This window comes from Pollicipes pollicipes, unplaced genomic scaffold (assembly GCF_011947565.3).
Source record: "Pollicipes pollicipes isolate AB1234 unplaced genomic scaffold, Ppol_2.1 Scaffold_5724;HRSCAF=6776_pilon_pilon_pilon, whole genome shotgun sequence".
NCBI lineage: Eukaryota > Metazoa > Arthropoda > Thecostraca > Pollicipedomorpha > Pollicipedidae > Pollicipes > Pollicipes pollicipes.
In genome coordinates, this window is record NW_023596746.1 from 19,854,519 (window position 1) to 19,879,969 (window position 25,451).

At 49.6% G+C, this 25,451-nt stretch overlaps 4 protein-coding genes across 4 annotated transcripts; all 4 read right to left on the reverse strand.

Moving 5' to 3' along the window:
- Nucleotides 1-636: 636 nt before the first annotated feature.
- Nucleotides 637-2,929, reverse strand: LOC119102781 (angiomotin). The gene is made up of 3 exons (XM_037226236.1): nt 2,872-2,929; nt 1,146-2,239; nt 637-694 (listed from the first exon to the last, which is right to left on the reverse strand). Exons 1-3 carry the CDS (start codon nt 2,881-2,883, stop codon nt 637-639), a joined length of 1,164 nt encoding a protein of 387 aa, XP_037082131.1. The 5' UTR covers nt 2,884-2,929.
- Nucleotides 2,930-7,952: 5,023 nt separating this feature from the next.
- LOC119102320 (calphotin-like) lies at nt 7,953-10,219 on the reverse strand. The gene is made up of 2 exons (XM_037225687.1): nt 10,176-10,219; nt 7,953-9,543 (listed from the first exon to the last, which is right to left on the reverse strand). The coding sequence occupies exons 1-2, from the start codon at nt 10,185-10,187 to the stop codon at nt 8,131-8,133; spliced, it is 1,425 nt and encodes a 474-aa protein (XP_037081582.1). The 5' UTR covers nt 10,188-10,219; the 3' UTR covers nt 7,953-8,130.
- Nucleotides 10,220-13,721: 3,502 nt separating this feature from the next.
- LOC119102322 (calphotin-like) lies at nt 13,722-15,733 on the reverse strand. The gene is made up of 2 exons (XM_037225688.1): nt 15,676-15,733; nt 13,722-15,043 (listed from the first exon to the last, which is right to left on the reverse strand). The coding sequence occupies exons 1-2, from the start codon at nt 15,685-15,687 to the stop codon at nt 13,898-13,900; spliced, it is 1,158 nt and encodes a 385-aa protein (XP_037081583.1). The 5' UTR covers nt 15,688-15,733; the 3' UTR covers nt 13,722-13,897.
- A 7,265-nt stretch (nt 15,734-22,998) lies between these two features.
- On the reverse strand, nt 22,999-25,030 carry LOC119102782 (cuticle protein 19.8). Its single transcript, XM_037226237.1, has 3 exons — nt 24,991-25,030; nt 23,414-24,334; nt 22,999-23,070 (listed from the first exon to the last, which is right to left on the reverse strand). Exons 1-3 carry the CDS (start codon nt 25,000-25,002, stop codon nt 22,999-23,001), a joined length of 1,005 nt encoding a protein of 334 aa, XP_037082132.1. The 5' UTR covers nt 25,003-25,030.
- Between the last annotated feature and the right edge of the window lie 421 nt (nt 25,031-25,451).

Here is a 25,451-nt window from a genome sequence, read left to right on the forward strand (position 1 = left end):
CATCCTTTCCTGAGCGACACTAGGCATAAACATGACAGGAAAAGGTAGCGAGATGATGTTATGGAGGTAGAGTATTATCTGTGGTTATTCCGAATGCCTTTTCAAGACACAGAACGCTGCTGAAGCACCGTAATAGCCGCAAGCAGCCGAGCCAGAAGTTTTGTTTCGCATTCAGTTGGTGGGGGGGGGGGGGGGGGGGAGGTTGCTGTAAGGAGCCTCCTAGCTATGCTTCACCCGCCCCCCAAAGTTAAGAATCAAGTTTCATTTAAATCGGCCAAATTTGGAGAGAAGCTTGTCGGTTTGTGTCAGCAGTGTAGTTTCGCCAAATTCTTTGGGAATGGGGATAGGGAGGAAGCGATCCATCGAGAAAGCGATCTAACCTAACCCCAAAATACGTCAGAACAGGAGTTTCACACCGGATTGGGTCATCTTTCTTGTCTACGATGGAGGGCTGCAATCTCCCTTTCCTAAAACCAAATAATAAACTGCATAGCTTGATAAGGACACGTTGTGACGAAGTCACATCCTAACTTTAGGAAAAAATAGCATTGTACTTGAGATTTGTCTGGCCTCTCTGTTGGTTTTAACGATGTACAGCGTTTCATTATTTCGGGAGCCGCAGGACGACAAGTTCTCTTAAAGCACGGAGGCGATGGGAAATGGAAATATATTGAGGAAGATGATCACAACATGTCTGGGCACCACACGCTGACGCCGCCCTCACACCAATAACACAAGCCACACGCCGCGTGAGCAGAGCAACTTCATCCTTCCCACCAATGTGCTGCACTGCAACTCTGATTGTGTGTCATAGGGAAGGGTGAAATTACCAAGCCTGAGCGGGGGCAAGGTAGCCAGACTTGAGCTCCACAGCAGCGGGGACAGCCTTGACGGCAACAGCGGCCGGGGCAGCATAGCCGTGGGCAGCGTAGGCCACAGGGGCAGCCTTAACAGCAATGGCGGCGGGGGCAGCCTTGACAGCAACAGCGGCCGGGGCAGCGTAGCCGTGGGCAGCGTAGGCCACAGGGGCAGCCTCAACGGTAATGGCGGCGGGGGCAGCCTTGACAGCAACAGCGGCCGGGGCGGCGTAGCCGTGGGCAGCGTAGGCCACAGGGGCAGCCTTAACGGCAACGGCGGCGGGGGCAGCCTTGACGGCAACAGCAGCGGGGGCAGCGTAGCCGTGGGCAGCGTAAGCCACAGGGGCGGCCTGGACGGCCGGGGCGTAGACACGCTTCCTCACCTCCACGGGGGCCGTGTGCACGGGGGTGGGCACAGCGTACGGCTCGGGCACATCGTAAGGCACATCGTACGGCTGGGGCACGTGGTTGATGGTCTTGACCTCGGCGGCGTACTTCTGCACGCTAACGGTGGCCGGGTTGGTGACGGTCTTGCCAACCAGGGTCCTGGGGGCAGCGATGACCGGGGCAGCAATGGCCGGCTTGTGGATGCTCGTGGTGTGTCCAGTGACGACCTGCTGGTCAGCGTAGTGGACCGTCTTGGTGACGGGGATCTCGACCTCCTGACGGACGATGGCGGGCGCGGCGGCGGTGTAGGTGACGGCGGGGGCAGCCACAGCCACAGCCGGGGCAGCCTTCACAGCCACAGCGGCATGGCTGGCATAGGCGGCGGGGGCGGCGTACGCCACGGGGGCAGAGTAGGCCGCGGGAGCGGGAACAGCCTTGACCTCCTCCACCTTGATAGTCTTCAGCTCCACGGGGGCAGCAGCCTTCACAGCCACAGCGGCGGGGGCAGCATAACCCTGGGCAGCATAGCCGTGGGCAGCGTAGCCCAGGGGAGCAGCGTAGCCGTGGCCGGCGTAGCCCAGAGGAGCGGCGATGGCGCCAGCCGAGTAGGTCAGAGCAGCGTGGTTCGCGGTCACAGGAGCAGACTTGACCTCATCCACCTTGATGGCCTTGAGCTCCACAGGTGCAGCAGCCTTCACAGCCACAGCGGCGGGGGCAGCGTAGCCGTGGGCAGCATAGCCGTGGGCAGCATAGCCCAGGGGAGCAGCGTAGCCGTGGCCGGCGTAGCCCAGAGGAGCGGCGATGGCGCCAGCCGAGTAGGTCAGAGCAGCGTGGTTCGCGGTCACAGGAGCAGACTTGACCTCATCCACCTTGATGGTCTTCAGGTGCACAGGGGCAGCGATGGCACCCAGGCCAGCGGGGGAAGCAGCACTCCTGAGGTTGGCATAGTTGCCGGGGGCAGCTGAGCCCACCACAGCTAGTGCAGCAATCACCACCTGAAAAGGGGTGGTAAGCGTCAAAGAGAGCACGTGATCCTCTGCCTGGCTTGAGGTCGTTTTTAAAGTACTTCAGAGATGACATTCAGAAGACGGACGCAGTTTTAACGGCAGGTAACATACCAGACATTTAGCTTCCAACTCTGTCCATGAACTGCCAAACGCGAGGAAACCAAACGACGTTGAAAGGCTCAAGAGCCGACATATGAGTTATGAAATCATTTGAGGAAGCTGTGCCACTTAGTTTCAAAATTCTTCTTTCACGCAACCACACGCTGAACATGGGAATATTGCAGCTTTGGACAACAGCTTTGGACTTTGGACTACGAGTGTCACTCTGCAGCGTTATGTCGCAGAACAGAACCGTGATGCTGGTACACAATGATTGGGAGAACACCGGATTTTTCAGATGGTGATTGCTTCGAAACATCCGCATTTCTTTTGAGAGCACAGCCAACGTTTTGGGTTCCAGCCACCGAACATATAGAAGGTTCCACACGTGGCTAACATCGCTTGCCCTCCACAAGACTCGTGAAGAAACCAACCGTTCTGCAGTACATGGATACTCCCACAATCAATGGCACATAATTTTACAAGGGCAGCGCAGTTTCCCAGCTCCGTGGAGTACTTACAAAGGCCTTCATGTTGTGATCAGACAGAGGACTGGATGCCTGTGAGCGGCCTGGCTGGGTTTTTATACCCGGGCCTCCCGCGCCATGAGACCGTCCTTGTGGGGCGGTCCGCCCGATCGTGGAGCCCCACCCACAGCGGAGGCGAGATCTCTGTAACGGCGTTGGGCCGCACGGCCGCGGGTCAGGGCAATCTCTGGAGGATCGGCCACGGCGTCCGGTACCGGTCCTCCACTTCCGTTAGAGAGTGGTCAACAAGAAACAAGCGATAACCGAGCAAACTTAGACCGCTTAGCTCTTGATAGTTGAAAGCAAGGCACAGTCGCTTTATATAAGTGCTATATTTAAAACAGTACTGATGATGCACACTTGAACACCTCAATGATTGAAAAATGCGTGGACGTTTTCTCGTGCAGGCTATTTAGTTACACGTTCTTTGCATGCTGACATTCATTGAGCGACTAGAAGATATCCAGTTAAAGTGTTTTCGAGGGGGATTCGGAGGCTGCATCGCACTCATTTACCATTGCCATGTGTCATGTGTGTGTTTTATTTCTTTCTTTCGAGTGAATAGATTAGAAGCCCGTTGACCCTGCCCTCAGCCATGCACTGCAGACTAGTTGCACATATGCACTGCTGCAAATTATGTCTCTGTCAACTACGGCGTTAGTTCTTTATGATGCTGCTTACACTGTAAAACCTTTAACAGTCTTTGCTTATAGACAAGATGGTTGTAATAGCCTTGTTCCTCGGAGAAAAGCCTGTAAAATGAAAATATAGAATGGCTGATATTTCGGTAACATCCGCTTATCGAAACAGTCGTAGAAGTGAATTCGAAATAGCCTGAAAGTGATCGTATTCGATTTTTCAGGTTTTTGTTTGAAACAGCAAGCAACAGTTTTAGAGGAGACCAACATTCCGGGGATTAAACCAAAAGCTATGTCCAACCTTAACCACGATACAGTGTATGTCTAAGAATTAGAATTCTCCAAAATGCGTGTACATGCAAACAAATTCAAGCAAACAGGCATCACGCATCTCGCTTTATTGAAACATGCAAGCTATTTAAGGTTAATAGGCATCACACATCGCGCATCAATTATATATTTAACCGAGTTCAGTTGAACAGACATCGCACCTCACGTGTCAGGCATCACTTACACATGTAAGGGATTTTAAGCTAACACACATCACACATAAAGGCACAAATCACCTTCGTTAATCCGCCATGATGAGCCCTTTTCGTTATGGTTTGGTCGCCTTCTTTCTATAAGGATAGATTGCGTTTGGATAATCGACCGTGATCAGCCCTGTTTGTTAAAATTTGGCCACCTTCTTTTTATAAGAATGCACACACTTATTTTCGTGTCCGGGTGGTCCTGCGCTTTGCAGATGACTGAGCTCTAAAGGTGCATAGAGTCCATACCTCTCTCGGTTTCAGCCTGAGCGTGTTTTGCAAAACAAATGGTTACCTAAAGGGGCTTTTACTGTTTTTTTTTAGCGTCTCGCAGGTGTTCATTATATCTCAAACGAATAGGGAGCATGGATTCCGCTCCTTGGCCATTCCTCTGGTGGTTGATACCCTGTAAGTCTATGACTTGCTGTTTCGAAGAAAACTTAAAAATCGTGTATGATCATCGGCAGGTAATTTTAAGTTCACTTCTGCTATTGTTTCGGTAAAGGCGTGCTGCAAAAATATCATTTAACAGATAATTACATTCTTTTCCATTTATCTGAGGAATAAGGCTATGTGCCATAAGGGTAAGGCTACTCTCTCATCTATGTGAATAATGTTCCTTGCGAACACACCGAGCAACTTACGTTGCCTTTGCTTCTGTCGGATTTTTTTTAGCTGCAAAGACACGACATTCGTGTTGACCCGACGAAAAGCTACAAACTGATATCTGTCATTCCTTCTACTACAAAGCTCTGCATTACCATTTATATGATGCATTGCTGCCAGTGTCAGCAGTACTCGCAACATTTTTGCTATACGAGAAAACCCACGTTTGGAAAACTCACATTCTTCGCGTCTTCGAATAAAATAGCTTTCACGGTCTTAAGTTCTACACAAAATTATTTACACCATCAACACTTATATGTAACACTAGCGCTACACGGAGAAATGTATGTTTCAGATACTTATAACCGCTATTGCTTCAAACGAAAAAATGTTTGTGATCTTACCTTGTGCGCGGTATCATGTCTGTTGCCAGGCCTAATATGCGATACACGTGGTTGGTAACAAAACTTGTGCTTGAAAAATGTTAAAATGAATTTTCACCGACCTATAAATGTGGTAAAAAGAGTTAGGCTGTACTAGTTGTGATGACAGCATTCATGTGATGAATTTTCACCGACCTATAAATGTGGTAAAAAGAGTTAGGCTGTACTAGTTGTGATGACAGCATTTTGCTCTACTCACCAGAAATTTTTCACGGATCCTTGCTATTACTAGAAAGGTTGCCAGATCTGAGAAGTTTACTTGCGCCCCACCCGGGCTGTGAGGGTCATGGGTTGGATTGGGTAATGTTTGGTAAACCTACGGGTATGAGTAGAGGCATGGGTTAAAAGTATGGGATGTGGATATCGGTTATTGGAACATTACGGGCATGAAAGAGCTAAGGTGCTCGGAATATTCTGGTTAGGCATGTCTCTTAACAGAACCCAACGCTGTTGGTTGTGCTTTTTCGGCGCACTTAGCTCTATTCGACTAGTTTGAGCATGAAATTTCAGAAACAACCTTTAGTAAGCTCATGCAAAGGTGTTGGGAATCGCAAAGTGGAGCATACCAGGTGGGTACTAGTGGCTATCAATAAGCAGCGAACGAGTATGGACACTCCGTGTGTAGCGAGTAAATTCGGTGAAGGGAATGCTAACCGTAAAGGGCTCTAATTCCAAGATCTGTGTTCTGGAGATTGACTTAATGTTGTACGTCACATGCACCAAAGGCGCGTACGGGCCAATAACATAACCTCGCTGTTTACCCCGGTGACACGTCACAGATTCGGAGTTACAAAGGAAACTGGATGTGATCTTTAGCAATATGCTGGATACTGTTGAGTTAACTAGAGTTTCGCTTTTTTTCAAAATGGTGTTTTTGGAATGGTTATGGATGCAAAAAGATACCACTAGGTTACGGGATTAATAAATAACCGTGTGCTCATTGCTATTCTTAACAGATGTAGAAGGTCATCTGACTTTAAATGGCGCGTAGCTGCGAGGAGATCTTGCCAGTCGTTGCGTAGGTGATACCGTTTTTCGTGTCCAATATTCCAGAATACTCTCAAAACTTGTGACTTCCGTCTCCTGGATCTTGATATCTAAACAACTAAAAAATGGAGCAATTTCTGCTACAGGCGTCTTTATGTGCCGCCATGCGTCCACACTGGAGATGTTACGGTAAGTAATGGTACGTCTTCCTAGATGATATGGCCAGGGATAGCCCAGCGATAGAAAGCTGCACAGAGGGCGGCAAGACGTTTGCATATGAGAATTGGAAGAGGGGTGGTGACAAAAGAGCTGCGGATGCAGATGTCAGAATGCAGCGGAGAAAAGAAGGGCGGATGATGAATGCGGCCCAGGATGATCGATTGGCGTTCCGACTGTGTTCGCTGTTGCTTTATTGACGCACACGTCTGTGTTATCACCACCCCAAAGCTGCGGTCAAGTACCTATCTTGGTGCCCTGTTTTGAAGACTGTCTTTTGGGGTTCTGTCTATGTCGTATGCAATTATTCATGTCCCTTTATGTCTTTTAAACCACAATGGAGATCCCAAAGGTATGTGAGTTATGGAATGGAGGGGATGGTTTGAGAATAGTGGAGAAAGGTTTTGCTGTCTGACAGGGACAGAACAAGTTCGGTTGGAAATGGACAGATATGTCTGCTAGGGGGTGAAACGTCACGACTTGGTGGATAATTTCGGCGAACAGAATATGCATTTTGGCACCACGCTTAGTGCTGTGCATTGTTGACTGCAAGTTTTACTGACGGTCACGACAAAATAATTCAGCGCGTAATGCACAGCCTAATGTGATGTCTCCATGGTAATACACTTTGTCACACAACACTGGCAGTCCTTTTCTTTACGGCTTAAACGTACCCTACACTACCATTGTGCGTTTTCTAGGTTTCATCCAATGCGGCGAAAAATATCCTTTGACGTTTATTTGGCCGCTTTGCAGGGGAACTGGGGGGCGACATCTTGGTGTGCATTTCAACGCCCTGTCTGTCGTTTTGCTGTTTTCCCAGTAAACTCTCAAACTATGATATTAGAAAGTAGAATATACTGCAATTTATCAAGATGTGACAGTTAATCTGACCACGAGTTCATGTTTCAATTGCTACAATGCAACTTCTATGAGATACACATTTATTTTCTATAGCCCGCGACTTTGCAAGCGTTATTTGTACTGCGTGTAATGAATACCTACCGATTCTCATCTTTTGGCCCCGCTGACTTTATCGGCAAATGTTGATAGAACATCCATTCCTGAGCGACACTACGCATGACCATGGCAGGAAAAAGTAGCGATGCGAATGGTTATTCGAAATGCCTTTTCAAGACACGAAACGCTGTTGACGCACCGTAGTTACGGCAAGCAGCCGGGCCGAGAGTTTTGTTCCGCATTCAGTTGGTCGGGGAGGTGGTGCTAAAGGAACCCCTTAACTATGCCCCACCCCACCGCCAAAGTTGAGAATAACGTCGTACAAATTTGGAGAGAAGCTCGTCTGTTTGTGTCAGCAGTGTGGTTTCGCAAAATTCGTTGAGAATGGGGATGAGGATCACTCCATAGACGAAACGATATAACCTTACCCGAAAATACGTCAGCACACGTGTTTCACCCCGGATTGGGTCATCTTTCTTGTCTAAGATGGAGGGCTGCACTCTCCCTTTCCTAAAACCAAATAGTAAACTGCATCGCTTGCCAAGAGCACGTTGCGACAAAGTCGCATCATAACTTAAGGAAAAAAACAGCATTGTGCTTGAGATTTGTCTGGTCTCTCTTTTGGTTCTAGCAATTTACAACGTTTTAATACTTCAGGAGCCGCGGAGCCGCAACCAGTACCCGTAAAGCACCGATACGATGAAAAATGGAAATATATTGAGGAAGATGATCACAACATGTCTGGGCACCACACGCCGACGCTGCTCTCACATCAATCACACAAGCTGTACGCTGCGCAAGCAGAGCAACTTCATCCTTCCCACCAATGTGCTGCACTGTAGCTCTGATTGTGTGGCATAGGGAAGGGTGAAATTACCAAGCCTGAGCGGGTGCAAGGTAGCCAGACTTGAGCTCCACAGCAGCGGGGACAGCCTTGACGGCAACAGCGGCCGGGGCAGCATAGCCGTGGGCAGCGTAGGCCACGGGGGCAGCCTTAACAGCAATGGCGGCGGGGGCAGCGTTGACGGCAACAGCGGCCGGGGCAGCGAAGCCGTGGGCAGCGTAGGCCACAGGGGCAGCCTTCACAGCAACGGCGGCGGGGGCAGCCTTGACAGCAACAGCGGCCGGGGCAGCGTAACCGTGGGCAGCGTAAGCCACAGGGGCAGCCTTCACAGCAACGGCGGCGGGGGCAGCCTTGACGGCAACAGCAGCGGGGGCAGCGTAGCCGTGGGCAGCGTAAGCCACAGGGGCAGCCTGGACGGCCGGGGCGTAGACACGCTTCCTCACCTCCACGGGGGCCGTGTGCACGGGGGTGGGCACAGCGTACGGCTCGGGCACATCGTAAGGCACATCGTACGGCTGGGGCACGTGGTTGATGGTCTTGACCTCGGCGGCGTACTTCTGCACGCTGACGGTGGCTGGGTTGGTGACGGTCTTGCCAACCAGGGTTCTGGGGGCAGCGATGGCCGGGGCAGCAATGGCCGGCTTGTGGATGCTCGTGGTGTGTCCAGTGACGACCTGCTGGTCAGCATAGTGGACCGTCTTGGTGACGGGGATCTCGACCTCCTGACGGACGATGGCGGGCGCGGCGGCGGTGTAGGTGACGGCGGGGGCAGCCACAGCCACAGCCGGGGCAGCCTTCACAGCCACAGCGGCGTGGTTGGCATAGGCGGCGGGGGCGGCGTACGCCACGGGGGCAGCGTAGGCCACGGGAGCGGGAGCAGCCTTGACCTCCTCCACCTTGATGGTCTTCAGCTCCACGGGGGCAGCAGCCTTCACAGCCACAGCGGCGGGGGCAGCGTAGCCGTGGGCAGCATAGCCGTGGGCAGCATAGCCCAGGGGAGCGGCGTAGCCGTGGCCGGCGTAGCCCAGAGGAGCGGCGATGGCTCCAGCTGAGTAGGTCAGAGCAGCGTGGTTCGCGGTCACAGGAGCTGACTTGACCTCATCCACCTTGATGGCCTTGAGCTCCACAGGTGCAGCAGCCTTCACAGCCACAGCGGCGGGGGAAGCGTAGCCGTGGGCAGCATAGCCGTGGGCAGCATAGCCCAGGGGAGCAGCGTAGCCGTGGCCGGCGTAGCCCAGAGGAGCGGCGATGGCGCCAGCCGAGTAGGTCAGAGCAGCGTGGTTCGCGGTCACAGGAGCAGACTTGACCTCATCCACCTTGATGGTCTTCAGGTGCACAGGGGCAGCGATGGCACCCAGGCCAGCGGGGGAAGCAGCACTCCTGAGGTTGGCATAGTTGCCGGGGGCAGCTGAGCCCACCACAGCTAGTGCGGCAATCACCACCTGAAAAGGGGTGGTAGGCGTCAAAGAGAGCACGTGATCCTCTGCCTGGCTTGAGGTCGTTTTTGAAGTACGTCAGAGATGACATTCAGAAGACGGACGCAGTTTTAACGGCAGGCAACATACCAGACATTTAGCTTGCAACTCTGTCCATGAACTGCCAAACGCGAGGAAACCAAACGACGTTGAAAGGCTCAAGAGCCGACATATGAGTTATGAAATCATTTGAGGAAGCTGTGCCACTTAGTTTCAAAATTATTCTTTCACGCAACCACATGCTGAACATGGGAATATTGCAGCTTTGGACAACAGCTTTGGACTTTGGACTACGAGTGTCACTCTGCAGCGTTATGTCGCAGAACAGAACCGTGATGCTGGTACACAATGATTGGGAGAACACTGGATTTTTCAGATGGTGACTGCTTCGAAACATCCGCATTTCTTTTGAGAGCACAGCCAATGTTTTGGGTTCCAGTCACCGAACATATTGAACGTTCCACACGTGGCTAATAGCGCTTGCCCTCCACAAGACTCGTGAATAAACCAACCGTTCTGCAGTACATGGATACTCCCACAATCAATGGCACATAATTTTGCAAGGGCAGCGCAGTTTCTCAGCTCCGTGGAGTACTTACAAAGGCCTTCATGTTGTGATCAGCCAGAGGACTGGATGCCTGTGAGCGGCCTGGCTGGGTTTTTATACCCGGGCCTCGCGCGCCATGAGACCGTCCTTGTAGGGCGGTCCGCCCGATCGTGGAGCCCCACCCACAGCGGAGGCGAGCCCCCTGTAACGGCGTTGGGCCGCACGGCCGCGGGTCAGGGCAATCTCTGGAGGATCGGCCACGGCGTCCGGTATCGGACCTCCACTTCCGTTAGAGAGTGGTCAACAAGAAAACAAGCGAAAACCGAGCAAACTTAGACCGATTAGCTCTTGATAGCTGAAAGCAAAGCACAGTCGTTTTGCATGAATGATATTTAAAACAGTATGGATATTGCACACTTGAACACCTTAATGATTGAAAAATACGTGGACATTTTTTGTGCAGGGTATTTAGTTACACGTTATTTTCATGCTGACGTTCATTGAGCGACTCGAAGATATCCAATTGAAGTGTTTTCGAGAGGGATTCGGAGACTGCATCGCACTCATCTTTCATTCCTACGTGTCATGCGTTTGTTTTATTTCTTTCTTTCGAATGAATAAATTAGAGGGCCGTTGATCCTGCCCTCTGCCATGCACCGTAGACTTGTTTTCACATTAGTACTGCTGCAAATAATGCGTCTGACATTACGACGTTATTTCTGTGTAATATTGCTTCCACTGTAAAACCTTTAACAGTCTTTGCTTATAGACAAGATAGTAGTAAAAGCATTATTCCGCGGGGAAAAAATAGTAAAATGGAAATATAGACTGGCTGATATTTCAGTAACATGCGTTTATCGAAACAACTGCAGAAGTGAATTCGGAATAGCCTGCCGATGATCCTATTCGACTATTGAGGTTTTTGTTTAAATAGCAAGTAACGGTTTTAGAGGAGACCAACATTCCGGAGATTAAACCAAGAGCTATGTCCAGCCTTAACCACGATACAGTGTATGTCTAAGAATTAGAATGCTCCCAAATGCGTGTACATGCAAAAAATTCAAGCAAACAGGCATCATGCATCTCGCTTCATTGAAACATCCAAGCGATTTGAGGTTAAAAGGCATCACACATCGTGCATCAGTTATAAGTGTAAGCGAGTTCAGTTGAACAGACTTCGCAACTCACGGGTCAGGCATCACTTACACATGTAAAGGATTTTAGGCTAACACACATCACACTTAAAAGCACACATCACCTTCTTTAACCGGCCATGCTGTCCGGGTGGTCCTCTGCTTTGCGGATGACTGAGCTCTAAAGGTGCATAGAGTCAACACCTCCCTTGGCTTCAGCCTGAGCGTGTTTTGCAAAACAAATGGTTACCGAAAGAGGCTTTTACTGTTTTGTTTTTAGCGTCTCGCAGGTGTTCATTATATCTCAAACGAATAGGGCACAATGGACTCCGCTCCTTGTTTATTCCTCTGATGGTTGGTATCCTGTTAAAGCTGTGACTTACTGTTTCTAAGAAAAATTAAAAATCGGGTATGATCATCGGCAGGTAATTTTAAATTTACTTCTGCTATTGTTTCGATGAAGGTGTGCTGTCAAAATATCATTCAATATAGATTTACATTCTACTGGCATTTGTCTGAGAAATAAGGCTATGTGCTATAAGGGTTTCATGCTACTCTTTCTTCCATGTGAATAATGTTCCTTGCGAGCACACTGGACAACTTACGTTGCCGTTGCTCATATGCGATTTTTTAGCTGCAATGACTCGACATTGGTGCTGACCCGACGAAAATCTAATAGCTGGTATCCGTCATTCCTTCTACTACAAAGCTATGTATTCCCCATTTATATGATGCGTAGCTGCCAGTGTCAGCAGTACTTGCAAGATTTTGGCTACACGAGGCAACCCACGTTTGAAAAACATACATTATTCGCGTCTTCGAACAAATTAATTTCTACGGTCTTAAGTTCTACGCAACATTATTTACACTGCCAATAGTTAGATGTAACACTAGCACTACACCGCAAAATGCATGTTTCAGGTACTTGTAACCGTTATTGCTTCAAAAGGAAAAATGTTTGTGATCTTAACTTGTAGGCGGTATCACATCTGTTGCCAGGCCTGATATGCGATATTAGTGGTTGGTAACACAACTTGTGCTTGAAAAAATGTTGAATAAATTTTCACCAACCTATAATTCGCGGCATTTGGTAAAAAGAGTTGGGATGTACTCGTTGTGATGACAGCGTTTTCCTCTACTTGCCAGCAATTTTTCACGGATCTTTGCTATTTCTGGAAAGGTTGCCAGATCTGATAAGATTACTTGCGTCCCACCCGGGCTGTGAGGGTCATGGGTTGGATTGGGTAATGCTTGGGAAACCTACGGGTATGAGTAGAGGTATGGGTTAAAAATATGGGATGTGGATATCGGTTATTGGAACATTTCGGGCATGAAAGAGCTAAGGTGCTCAAAATATTCTGGTTAGGCTCGTCTCTTAACAGAACACAACGCTGTTGGTTGTGCTTTTTCGGCACACTCAGCTCTATTCGACTCGTTTGAGTGTGAAATTTTAGAAAGAAACCTTTGACAAGCTTATACAAAGGTCTTGGGAAACCGCAAAGTGCTGCATACCAGGTGGGTACAAGTCACTAACAACAAGCAGCGGGTATCAACACCCCGTGTGTATTTCCAATCGTCCTCACTGTCTGCCGTTTTTCCTTTTTCCCGGTTAACGCTCAAACTCTCATATTAGAAAGTAGAATATGTTGCAGTTAATCTAGATGTGACAATTCATCTGACTTGAGGGCATGTTTCAATTGCCACAATGCGACTTCTTTAACATATGCATTTACTTTCCATAGTCTGAAACTTTGCAGGCGTTTCTTGTATTGGATTTTATGAATACATACCTAGACTCATCTCTTGGCCCCGTTGACTTTATTGGCGACTTTCGATGGAACATCCTTTCCTGAGCGACACTAGGCATGACGACGCAGGAAAAGATAGCGAGATGATGTTATGGAGGCACAGTATTATCTGAGGTGATTCGGAATGCATTTTTCAAGACACGAAACGCCGCTGACTCACCGTAGTAGAAGCAAGCAGCCGGGTCAAGAGTTTTGTTCCGCGTTCACTTGGGGGGGGGGGGGGGGCAGGGGAAGGTGGTGCTATAAGGAATCCCCTAACTATGATCTATCGCACCGTCAACGTTGAGAATAAAGTCGGCCAAATTTGGAGGGAAGCTCATTTGTTTCTGTCAGCTGTGTGGTTTCGCAAAATTCTTTGGGAATGGGAATGGGGATCACTCCATAGAGGAAACGATATAACCTTACCCCAAAACATGTCGGCACACGTGTTTCAACCCGGAGAGTCATCTTTCCTGTCTAAGATGGAGGACTGCACCCTCCCTTTCCTAAAACCAAATAGTAATCGGCATTGTTTGATGGGGACACGTTGTGACGAGGTCACATCATAACTTTAGGAAAAATTATCGTTGTGCTTGATATTTTTCTGGTCTCTCTGCTGGTTCCAGCAGCGTTTCATTGATTCGGGAGCCGCGGAACGACAACCTTAAAGCACGGAGGCGATGGGAAATGGAAATATATTGAGGAAGATGATCACAACATGTCTGGGCACCACACGCTGACGCCGCCCTCACACCAATAACACAAGCCGCACGCCGCGTGAGCAGAGCAACTTCATCCTTCCCACCAATGTGCTGAACTGCAACTCTGATTGTGTGGCATAGGGAAGGGTGAAATTACCAAGCCTGAGCGGGGGCAAGGTAGCCAGACTTGAGCTCCACAGCGGCGGGGACAGCCTTGACGGCGACGGCGGCCGGGGCAGCGTAGCCGTGGGCAGCGTAGGCCACAGGGGCAGCCTTAACGGCAATGGCGGCGGGGGCAGCCTTGACAGCAACGGCGGCCGGGGCAGCGTAGCCGTGGGCAGCGTAGGCCGCAGGGGCAGCCTTAACGGCAATGGCGGCGGGGGCAGCCTTGACAGCAACAGCAGCGGGGGCAGCGTAGCCGTGGGCAGCGTAGGCCACAGGGGCGGCCTGGACGGCCGCTGCGTAGACGCGCTTCCTCACCTCCACGGGGGCCGTGTGCACGGGGGTGGGCACAGCGTACGGCTCAGGCACATCGTAAGGCACATCGTACGGCTGGGGCACGTGGTTGATGGTCTTGACCTCAGCGGCGTACTTCTGCACGCTGACGGTGGCCGGGTTGGTGACGGTCTTGCCAACCAGGGTTCTGGGGGCAGCGATGACCGGGGCAGCAATGGCCGGCTTGTGGATGCTCGTGGTGTGTCCGGTGACGACCTGCTGGTCAGCGTAGTGGACCGTCTTGGTGACGGGGATCTCGACCTCCTGACGGACGATGGCGGGCGCGGCGGCGGTGTAGGTGACGGCGGGGGCAGCCACAGCCACAGCCGGGGCAGCCTTCACAGCCACAGCGGCATGGCTGGCATAGGCGGCGGGGGCGGCGTACGCCACGGGGGCAGCGTAGGCCACGGGAGCGGGAGCAGCCTTGACCTCCTCCACCTTGATAGTCTTCAGCTCCACGGGGGCAGCAGCCTTCACAGCCACAGCGGCGGGGGCAGCGTAGCCGTGGGCAGCATAACCGTGGGCAGCATAGCCGTGGGCAGCATAGCCGTGGGCAGCATACCCCAGGGGAGCGGCATAGCCGTGGGCGGCGTAGCCCAGAGGAGCGGCGATGGCGCCAGCCGAGTAGGTCAGAGCAGCGTGGTTCGCGGTCACAGGAGCAGACTTGACCTCATCCACCTTGATGGTCTTCAGGTGCACGGGCGCAGCGATGGCACCCAGGCCAGCGGGGAGAGCAGCACTCCTGAGGTTGGCATAGTTGCCGGGGGCAGCTGAGCCCACCACAGCTAGTGCAGCAATCACCACCTGAAAAGGGGTGATAGGCGTCAAAGAGAGCACGTGATCCTCTGCGTGGCTTTAGTTCGTTTTCGAAGTACTTCAGAGATCACATTCAGAAGACGGACGTTGTTTTAGCGGCATGTAACATACCAGGTATTTGACTTGCAACTCCGTCCATGAACTGCCAAAGGCGCGGAAACCAAATGACGCTCAACGGCTCAGGAGCCGACCTATGATTTATGAAAACATTCAGGGAGCTGTGGCTCTTAGTTTCAAAGTTCTTCTTTGACGCAACCACATGCTGAACACGGGAAATAGTGCAGCTGTGGACAACAGTTTTGGACTTTGGACTACGAGTATCTCTCTGCAACGTTATGTCGCAGGTCACAACCGTGATGCTGGTACACGATGATTGGGAGAACACTGGATTTTTTAGATGGTGATTGCTTAAAAGCATCCACATTTGTTTTGAGAGCACCGCCAACGTTTTGGGTTCCAGCCACCGAACATATTGAACGTTCAACACGTGTTTCACAGTGCTTGCCCTCCACAATACTCGTGAATAAACCAACAATCCTGCAGTACATGGATACTCCCAAAATCAATGGCACATAATTTTGCAGAGGCAGCGGAGTTTCCCAGCCCCGTGGCGTACTTACAAAGGCCTTCATGTTGTGATCAGACAGAGGACTGGATGCCTGTGAGCGGCCTGGCTGGGTTTTTATACCCCGGCCTCCCGCGCTATGAGACTGTCCTTGTGGGGCGGTCCGCCCGATCGTGGAGCCCCACCCACAGCGGAGATGAGCTCTCTGTAACGGCGTTGGCCCGCACGGCGGCGGGTCAGGACAATATCCGGAGGATCGGCCACGAGTGCTATTTTGAAAGCAGCATTGATGGTACACATTTAAACACCTCAATGACTGAAAAATGCGTGGATGTTTTCTCGTGCAGGGTATTTGGTTACACGCTATTTTTATGTTGACGCAACGGTTTTATATGTACGGTATGCCAATACCGCACGTGTGTCCCGGCCTGTTCTGCTCTGTCCTCGGCCCTTCCCTGACCTCGGTTCTGGCTTATCCGTCGTTGCATGTTATGCTGCAAGCTGCCCTGTCGTGCCCTGGATTGTGCTCTATTGCTATTCCCATAGATGAGAAGATACAGAAGGCAAATAGCGCATTCTTGTCCTCAGTTCTTTATTCTTTGTTGCTTGCCCTGCCTTTGAACTTTTTCTGTGCTCTGTTTATCGTAAGAAAGAACGGAATTAAAGTGCTGCCAACGATTTTGCACGTTTTTTGCGCGTGAGTCATTATTCGAGTGTGCTGTTGCCCAAAAATTACTGGCATCATGACCGGTATCACCTTGGTGTTGCGGTAATATGTTACGCAGTGAAAAGTTTTATACTGTTTTACTTGTATATTTCATTGTCTTTTTATATATCTTATATGCTTTGGTACCTACTTACCAATGAATGGAAAATTTTATTTAGCGTCTGGAAGAATTCTTGGGGCACAAAGTAGGGAAATTGTTTATAATGTGTATCAACATTTTGTCAAAGACCGGGACATGAAGTTGAAGGCGGGAGACGACGACGTCGTCCGGGAGGGTTCATTATTAAGAGCAGCAGCTGTAACGAGCATTGGGAACACTACAGTCTACCGCATACAGCGTGAAGCCCAGAATGGTACCAGACTGAAGTCGCCAAGCCGATCCCGACCAGCTGCAGCAAGACCAAGGGTGGATCTAGATCCGTTCGATGTTTGCGCGATGAGGAGAATGGTACACCAAATGTACATGGACGGAAAACATGTTACTCTGGACACCATCACGGATGCTCTTCACGAACAGCTCGGCGTCACCATGTCTAGATCCACCGCAAGAAAATACCTACTCGCGAACGAATTTAAGTACCGAAGGATCGACAAGTGCTAGATCCTGATCGAGAAACCTCATATTGCAGCAACGAGATGCCAGTTCTTGCGGGAGATGAGGAGGCTGCGTAGAGAAGTTTCCGATAGCAAAATCATTTATACCGACGAGACATGGTATAATCAGTACGATATAGAGGACTTGGCGTGGCTAGACGGTAGTCAAATCAACGGACGGAAGAACGCCATTGGAAAAGGAAAGCGTGTTATCATAGTCCATGCCGGCTGTTCAGAAGGATTTATACCGGGCGCACTTCTCCACCTCAGGGCCGATGGCAAGAACGCCGACTATCATACGTCGATGAACGCCGACTGCTACGAGAAGTGGCTCACCGAGTGCCTGCTTCCGAACGTGCCAGAGCACTCTGTGATCATCATAGATAATGCCTCATATCATTCCCGTTTGTGCCAAAAAGTGCCAATCTCTCGCTGGCGTAAAGCGGAAATCCAGGAGTGGTTGCAGCAGGCAAGTGTGACCATCGACGAAGACATGCGGAAGGTGGAGCTGCTGGAGCTAGTCAAGTCCCGGAACCGGAAGGAGGAATATTTTCTGGACAATCTTGCTAGAGATCATGGTCATCGGATCGTTCGCCTGCCGCCGTACCACTGCGACTTGAACCTGATAGAGTTAGTGTGGGCACAGATGAAGCGCGTGAAAAGACGGGGGAACTTGACGGGGCTGATGGAGGAGGTGGAACGGCTGGTGGAGGCAGGTGTCTCAGCTGTCTCTCCAGAGGACTGGAGTAAGTGCTGTGAGCACGTTAAAAGGCTGGAGCAGCAGTACTGGACGAATGACGGGCTGCTAGAAGATCTCCCACCGGTTGTCGTAACAACCGATGATAGCAGCGACTCCGGCACCGACTCAGGCAGCGACAACGATGGATGAGAACAGTGTGACACATCGATCATGAGAATTGTTTCCGTTTAGTTCTTTTCAACTGACTTCGTAGCGTTTACGTGGATGTGGCATGTCGTTACGTGTGGGGTGTTTGAGCTGGATGCAGTGTACATATATCTGCAGCTGAATGTTCATCGTTTTGTTGAATACGTTCAATAAAACTGAGCGAATTAATTTTCGGTGTTCGGGATTTGCCCATGTTATTCATGAAACAGCACCAGTTTGGAACAATTACCGAATGAAAGTATACCATAACTTGCTTTAAAGGTAGGCAACGAATTCAGAACGTAAAATAATTGCCAACAAAAATAACCCCAGTGCCAATATATAAATATATATATATATATATATATATATATATATATATATATATATATATCTATCTATATATATCTATATATATATGTATCTCTCTCTCTCTCTCTCTCTCTCTCTCTCTCTCTCTCTCTCTCTCTCTCTCTCTCTCTATATATATATATATATATATATATATATATATATATATATATATATATATATATACATATCGACCAACCATATGAGCGTGAAGTTGCTGCAAGCAATGCAAACATCCAAAAGCGCTATTCCTTTGAGAGATCCGCAGTGCTGTCCTGTAGGCCTTCCGACCAGTTTTGTTGAGTTTTAAAAAATTTCAGCGTGATGCTCGTGACGAATTGATTGACCAGCTTTAATTCCGTTCTTTCCTACGATGAACAGAGCGTAGTCGTGGACTGCTTTCTCGTTTCTAATTTCTGTCAAGCATGTTTCCTTACCTGTATACAGGCATCTTGTCTGCCGTTGTTTCTACCCTCTGCCACGCACTGCAGACTGGTTTCACATTAGTGCTGCTGCAAGTAATGCGTCTGATAACTACAACGCTATTTCTTTGTGATATTGCTTTAACTGCAAAACAGCTGACAGCATTTGCTTATAGATAAGATAGAAGTAAAAGCATTATTCCGCGGAGAAAAACGAGGAGAGTGGAAATATAGACTAGCTGATATTTCGGTGACATGTGTTTATCGAAACAATCGCAGGAGTGAATTCAAAATTGCCTGCCCATGATCATAATCGATTTTTCAGGTTTTTGTTTGAAACAGCAAGGCAAGGTTCCACAAGAGACTAACATTCCGAGGATTAAACCAAGAGCTATCTCCAACCATGCCCACGATACAGTGCACGTGTAAGAATTAGAATACTCCAAAATACGTGTACATGCAAACAAATTCAAGTAAACAGGCATCACGCATCACACTTCGTTCAAACATGCAAGCGATTTGAAATAAATAGGCATCACACCCCGCGCATCAATTATATATGTATGCGAGTTCAATTGAACATGCATGGCACCTCACGCGTCAGGCATCACTTACGCGTGTGGAGGATTCTAAGCTAACACACACACCACACATACAAATTCATATTACGTTCGTTAATCGGCTATGATGAGCCCTGTTCGTTTTGGTTTGGTCGCCTTCTTTTTAAAAGAATGGATTGCGTTCACATAATCGGCCATGATGAGTCCCGTTCGTTAAAATCTGGTCGCATTCTTTTTTATAGAATATATTCACTTATTTTCCTGTCCGGGTAGTCCTGTGCTTTGCAGATGACTGAGCTCTAAAGGGGCATAGGGTCCATATCTCTCTCGGCTTCAGCATGAGCGTGTTTTGCAAAAACAATTGGCATCGAAAGGGGTTTTCCCTGTTTTGTTTTTAGCGTCTTGCAGGCGTTCACTATATCTCAAACGAATAGGGCGCATGGACTCCGCTGTTTGTTTATTCCTCGGATGGTTGATATCCTGTAAGAACTGTGTTTTTGTGTTTCGAAGAAAAAACTAAAATGCGTGTAGGATCATCAGCAGGCAATTTTAAACTCACTTCCGCTATAGTTTCGATAAAGACATGCTGCCAAATTGTCCATCAAAATATATTTTCAATCTCCTGGCATTTATCTGAGGAGTAAAGCTATTCGTACTCCTTTATCTATGTGAATAATGTTTCTCACGAATACACTGAACAACTTGTGTTGCATTTGCTTACGTGCAATTTTTTTTTTTTGGCTACGAAGACTCACCATTGGTGTTGACCCGACGAAAAGCTAAAAACTGACATCCGTCATTTCTTCTACTACAAAGCTCTGTACTCCTCATTTATATGATGCATTGCTGCCAGTGTCAGCAAGTGCACGCAACATTTTTGCTATACGAGAAAAATCACGTTTGAAAAACTTACATCCTTCGCTTCTTCGACTAAAATAACTTCCACGGTCTTAAGTTCTGCGCAAAATTATTTGCACCAACAATGGTAATGTGTGATACAAAAGCTACACGGCAAAATGTGGAATGGAAACAAATGGAAAAAGTTTGTGATCTTACCTTATGCCCAGCATAACGTCTGCTGCCAAACCGTAGATGTGATATTAGTGGTTGGTAAGAAAACCGGTACTTGAAAAATGTTGAATAAATTTTCATCAACCTATATTTCGCGGCATGTGGTAAAAATATCTCGGATGCACAATTTGTGATGACTGTTTTTCCCTACCCGCCAGCAATTTTTCACGGATCCTTGGTACCAAGCCTGCCAGATCTCATAATATTACTTGCGTCCCACCGAGGCTGTGAGGGTCATGGGTTGGATTGAGCAATGTTTGGGAAACCTACGGGTATGAGTAGAGGTAGGGGTTAAAAATATGGGATGTGGATATCGGTTATTGGAACATTACGGGCATGAGAGAGCTAATGCGCTCGAAACATTCTAGCTAGGCACATCCCTTGATAGAAAACAACGCTGTTGGTCGCGCTTTTTCGTCGCATTTAGCCCTATTCGACTGGTTTTAGCATGTAATTTAGAAATAAATATTTAACAAGCTTATACAAAGGTGCTGAGAACGCGCAAAGTGCTGCATACCAGGCGGGTACAAGTCACTAACAATAAGCAGAGGGTGAGTATGGACACCCCGTGTGTAGCGAGTAAATTCGGTGAAGGGAATGTTAACCATAAAGGCCTCTAATTCCAAGATCTTTGTTCTGGAGCATGACTTTACGTGGTACGTCACATGCACCAAAGGTGCGTACGGACCAATAACATTACCTCGCTTTTGACCCCGGTGACACGTCACAGATTCGGAGCCACAAAGGAGACTCGATGTGATTATTTAGCAATATACTGGATACTTTTGAGTTTACTCAAGTCTCGTTTTTGAAAACGGTGTTTTTGAATGGCTATGCATGTAAGAAGATACCAGTGTTACGGGATTAATGGATAACCTGTGTTCATTGTTATTCTTAACTGAAGTGGAAGGTCCTCTGACTTTAAATGGCGCGTAGTTGCGATGGCACCTCACCAGCCGTTGCGTAGATGATAACGTTTGTCGTGTCCAATATTCCAGAATACTCTCAAGCTTCGTGACTTTCGTCTCCTGAATCATATTACCTAAGCAAGTAAAAAATGGAGTAGTTTGTGCCACAGGCGTCTTTATGCGCCGGCACGTGTCCAAACTGGAGGTGGTTCGTTAAGTAATTTTAGGTCTTCCTGGATGATGTGGCCAGAGATAGCCCGCAGATAAAATAACTGCACAGAGAGCAGCAAGACGTTTGCATATGAGAATTTGAAGAGGAGTGGTGACCAAAGGGTTGCGGATGCAGATGTTAGAATGCAGCGGAGAAAAGGAGGTTGGACGATGAATGCGTCCCAGGATGATCGATTGGCGTTTCGACTGTGTTCGCTGTTGCTTTATTGATGCATACGTCCGTGTTATCGCCATCCCAAAACTGCGGTCAAGTACCTATGTTGGTACGCTGTTTTGAAGCCTATCTTTTGGGGCTCTGTCTACGTCGCATGCAATTATTTATGCCCCTTTATGCTTTTTGAACCACAATGGAACAGCACGGTTTCGCTGACTGACGGGTTACAGAACAATTTCGGATGGATTTGGACAGATACGTCTGTTTTGGGTGTAACGTTTCGGCTTGATGGGTAATTTCGGCAAAAGTAATATGCATTTTAACATCACACTTGGTGCCATGCATTTTTTCACTCCACGTTTTGGTGACGGTCACGACAAAACAATTCAGCGCGTAATGCACAACTTAACGTGATGTCTCCCTGGTAATACACTTCGTCACACAACACTGAAAGACCTTTTCTTAAGGCTTTAACGTACCCTACAGTACCATCGTATCGTCTCTAGGTTTCATCCAAGCCGGCGCAAAAATATCCTTTGACGCTTATTTGGCCGCTCTGCACGGGAACAGTGAGGCATAAAATTGATGCGTATTTCCAATGGTCTTCACTGTCTGACGTTTTGCCCTTTTCCCAGTTAACTCTCAAACTCTCACATCGGAAGGAAGAATATGTTGTAGTTTATCTAGATGTGACAATTCATCTGACTCCAAGGGCATGTTTCAATTGCTACAATGCAACTTCGATGTGATACGCATTTGCTTTCCATAGTCTGCAACTTTGCAAGCGTTACTTGTGTTGGTTTTTATGAATACATACCTAGGCTCATGTTTTGGCCACGTTGATTTTATTAGCGAATATGGATAGAGCATCCTTTCCTGAGCGACACTAGGCATGAAGACGCAGGAACAGATAGGGAGATGGTGCTATGGAGGCAGAGTATTATCTGTGGTTATTCGGAATGCATTTTCAAGACATGAAACGCCGCTGACGCACCGAAGTAGAAGCAAGCAGCCGGGCCAAGAGTTTTGTTCCGCTTTCACTTCGGGGGGGGGGGGGGAGGTGGTGCTACAAGGAACCCCGAACTATGCTCCACCCCACCGCCAAAGTTGAGAATAAAGTCGGCCAAATTTGGAGAGAAGCTCACTTGTTTCTGTCAGCTGTGTAGTCTCGCAAAACTCTTTGGGAATGGGGGTGGGATCACTCCATAGAGGAAACGATATAACCTTACCCCAAAATATGTCAGCACACGTGTTTCAACCCGGAGGGTTATCTTTCATGTCTAAGATGGAGGACTGCACTCTCCCTTTCCTAAAACCAAATAGTAATCGGCATTTTGTGATGAGGACACGTTGTGACCAGGCCACGTCATAACTTTAGGAAAAAATATCGTTGTGCTTGATATTTTTCTGGTCTCTCTGCTGGTTCCAGCGATGTACAGCGTTTCATTGATTCGTGCGCCGCGGAACGACAACCTTAAAGCACGGAGACGATGGGGAATGGAAATATATTGAGGAAGATGATCACAACATGTCTGGGCACCACACGCTGACGCCGCCCTCACACCAATAACACAAGCCACACGCCGCGTGAGCAGAGCAACTTCATCCTTCCCACCAATGTGCTGCACTGCAACTCTGATTGTGTGGCATGGGGAAGGGTGAAATTACCAGGCCTGAGCGGGGGCAAGGTAGCCAGACTTGAGCTCCACAGCGGCGGGGACAGCCTTGACGGCAACAGCAGCTGGGGCGGCGTAGCCGTGGGCAGCGTAGGCCACAGGGGCAGCCTTAACGGCAATGGCGGCGGGGGCAGCCTTGACAGCAACGGCGGCCGGGGCAGCGTAGCCGTGGGCAGCGTAGGCCACAGGGGCAGCCTTAACGGCAATGGCGGCGGGGGCAGCCTTGACAGCAACAGCAGCGGGGGCAGCGTAGCCGTGGGCAGCGTAGGCCACAGGGGCGGCCTGGACGGCCGGGGCGTAGACGCGCTTCCTCACCTCCACGGGGGCCGTGTGCACGGGGGTGGGCACAGCGTACGGCTCAGGCACATCGTAAGGCACATCGTACGGCTGGGGCACGTGGTTGATGGTCTTGACCTCAGCGGCGTACTTCTGCACGCTGACGGTGGCCGGGTTGGTGACGGTCTTGCCAACCAGGGTTCTGGGGGCAGCGATGACCGGGGCAGCAATGGCCGGCTTGTGGATGCTCGTGGTGTGTCCAGTGACGACCTGCTGGTCAGCGTAGTGGACCGTCTTGGTGACGGGGATCTCGACCTCCTGACGGACGATGGCGGGCGCGGCGGCGGTGTAGGTGACGGCGGGGGCAGCCACAGCCACAGCCGGGGCAGCCTTCACAGCCACAGCGGCATGGCTGGCATAGGCGGCGGGGGCGGCGTACGCCACGGGGGCAGCGTAGGCCACGGGAGCGGGAGCAGCCTTGACCTCCTCCACCTTGATGGTCTTCAGCTCCACGGGGGCAGCAGCCTTCACAGCCACAGCGGCGGGGGCAGCGTAGCCGTGGGCAGCATAACCGTGGGCGGCATAACCGTGGGCAGCATAGCCGTGGGCAGCATAGCCCAGGGGAGCGGCATAGCCGTGGGCGGCGTAGCCCAGAGGAGCGGCGATGGCGCCAGCCGAGTAGGTCAGAGCAGCGTGGTTCGCGGTCACAGGAGCAGACTTGACCTCATCCACCTTGATGGTCTTCAGGTGCACAGGGGCAGCGATGGCACCCAGGCCAGAGGGGAGAGCAGCACTCCTGAGGTTGGCATAGTTGCCGGGGGCAGCTGAGCCCACCACAGCTAGTGCAGCAATCACCACCTGAAAAAGGGGTGGTGGCGTCAAAGAGATCACGTGATCCTCTGCCTGGCTTTAGTTCGTTTTCGAAGTACTTCAGAGATCACATTCAGAAGACAGACGCAGTTTTAGCGGCATGTAACATACCAGGTATTTGACTTGCAACTCCGTCCATGAACTGCCAAAGGCGCGGAAACCAAATGACGCTCAACCGCTCAGGAGCCGACCTATGATTTATGAAAACATTCAGTGAGCTGTGGCTCTTAGTTTCAAAGTTCTTCTTTGACGCAACCACATGCTGAACACGGGAAATAGTGCAGCTGTGGACAACAGTTTTGGACTTTGGACTACGAGTATCACTCTGCAACGTTATGTCGCAGGTCGCATCCGTGATTCTGGTACACTAGGATTGGGAGAACACTGGATTTTTCAGATGGTGATTGCTTAAAAGCATCCGCATTTGTTTTGAGAGCACCGCCAACGTTTTGGGTTCCGAACATACTGAACATATTGAACATAGCCACCGAAGATAACGAACGTTCAACACGTGGTTAACAGCGCTTGCACTCCACAAGACTCGTGAATAAACCAACAGTCCTGCAGTACATGGATACTCCCAAAATCAATGGCACATAATTTTGCAGGGGCAGCGCAGTTTCCCAGCCCCGTGGCGTACTTACAAAGGCCTTCATGTTGTGATCAGACAGAGGACTGGATGCCTGTGAGCAGCCTGGCTGGGTTTTTATACCCCGGCCTCCCGCGCTATGAGACCGTCCTTGTGGGGCGGTCCGTCCGATCGTGGAGCCCCACCCACAGCGGAGGTGAGCTCTCTGTAACGGCGTTGGGCCGCACGGCCGCGGGTCAGGGCAATCTCCGGAGGATCGGCCACGGGTGCTATTTTGAAACCAGTATTGATGGTACACATTTAAACACCTCAATGACTGAAAAATGCGTGGATGTTTTCTCGTGCAGGGTATTTGGCTACACGCTATTTTTATGTTGACGCTCATCGAGCCACTAGAAGATATCCAGTGAGCACTTTGATATCCAGTGAGCAGTGACTTTGAGAGTGATTTAGGGGCTGCATCGCAATCATCTATCATTCCCATGTTTCATCCGTGCGTTTTATTTTGTTCGTTCT